Genomic DNA, 502 nt, shown 5'->3' on the forward strand with positions numbered 1-502 from the left:
GTGTTCCCTCTCCGTACACACCGGCAGTGCGTGGCGACACACTCGTTGCTACAGTACTCTCTGTCCCAGTCTTTGCTCTCCACGGCCGGGTTGGTGCAGCCGGCACGCACGCAGATGTTGCGTCCGGCGGCGGGAGTCACGCTCGGGACGTGGGCGACGTTGACCTCGACCTCCATCTGAGACACAAAACGAGATAATTTATAACATATAAACGTATTTTAACGTCTGCTGAGTGCGTCCGTCTCACCCCTTCCTCCGCCTCCGCCACTTCCTCTCCTCCCGTCTCCGCCTCGGCCGACTGTCCGACCTCCACCGTCACACCGGAGGAGGACGCCGACGTGGGCGCTTCGCCGCCCGACGCCACGATGATCGGAGCGCCCGCGTCCGACTGCCGCGACGACGGGACGACCTTGATCTGCAGCGGAGGCGGAGCCGTGGCGGCGCCCCGCGGTTTGGCCTGCAGAGGGGGCGGAGCCTGGGCGTGCACCATCTGCTGCAGCCG

At 65.5% G+C, this 502-nt stretch overlaps 1 protein-coding gene across 1 annotated transcript in view; it reads right to left on the reverse strand.

Annotated features, from left to right (window-relative positions):
* LOC118338490 (TOX high mobility group box family member 4-like) overlaps window positions 1-502 on the reverse strand; it is an 8,704-nt gene that overhangs the window by 2,249 nt on the left and 5,953 nt on the right. Inside the window, 2 exon segments of the mRNA XM_035675800.1 lie at window positions 22-176; window positions 248-497. Of these exon segments, the coding sequence (XP_035531693.1) occupies window positions 22-176; window positions 248-497 (405 nt within the window).

Source organism: Morone saxatilis, unplaced genomic scaffold (genome assembly GCF_004916995.1).
Source record: "Morone saxatilis isolate NCDOM2014 unplaced genomic scaffold, NCSU_SB_2.0 Contig4, whole genome shotgun sequence".
Taxonomy (NCBI): domain Eukaryota; kingdom Metazoa; phylum Chordata; class Actinopteri; family Moronidae; genus Morone; species Morone saxatilis.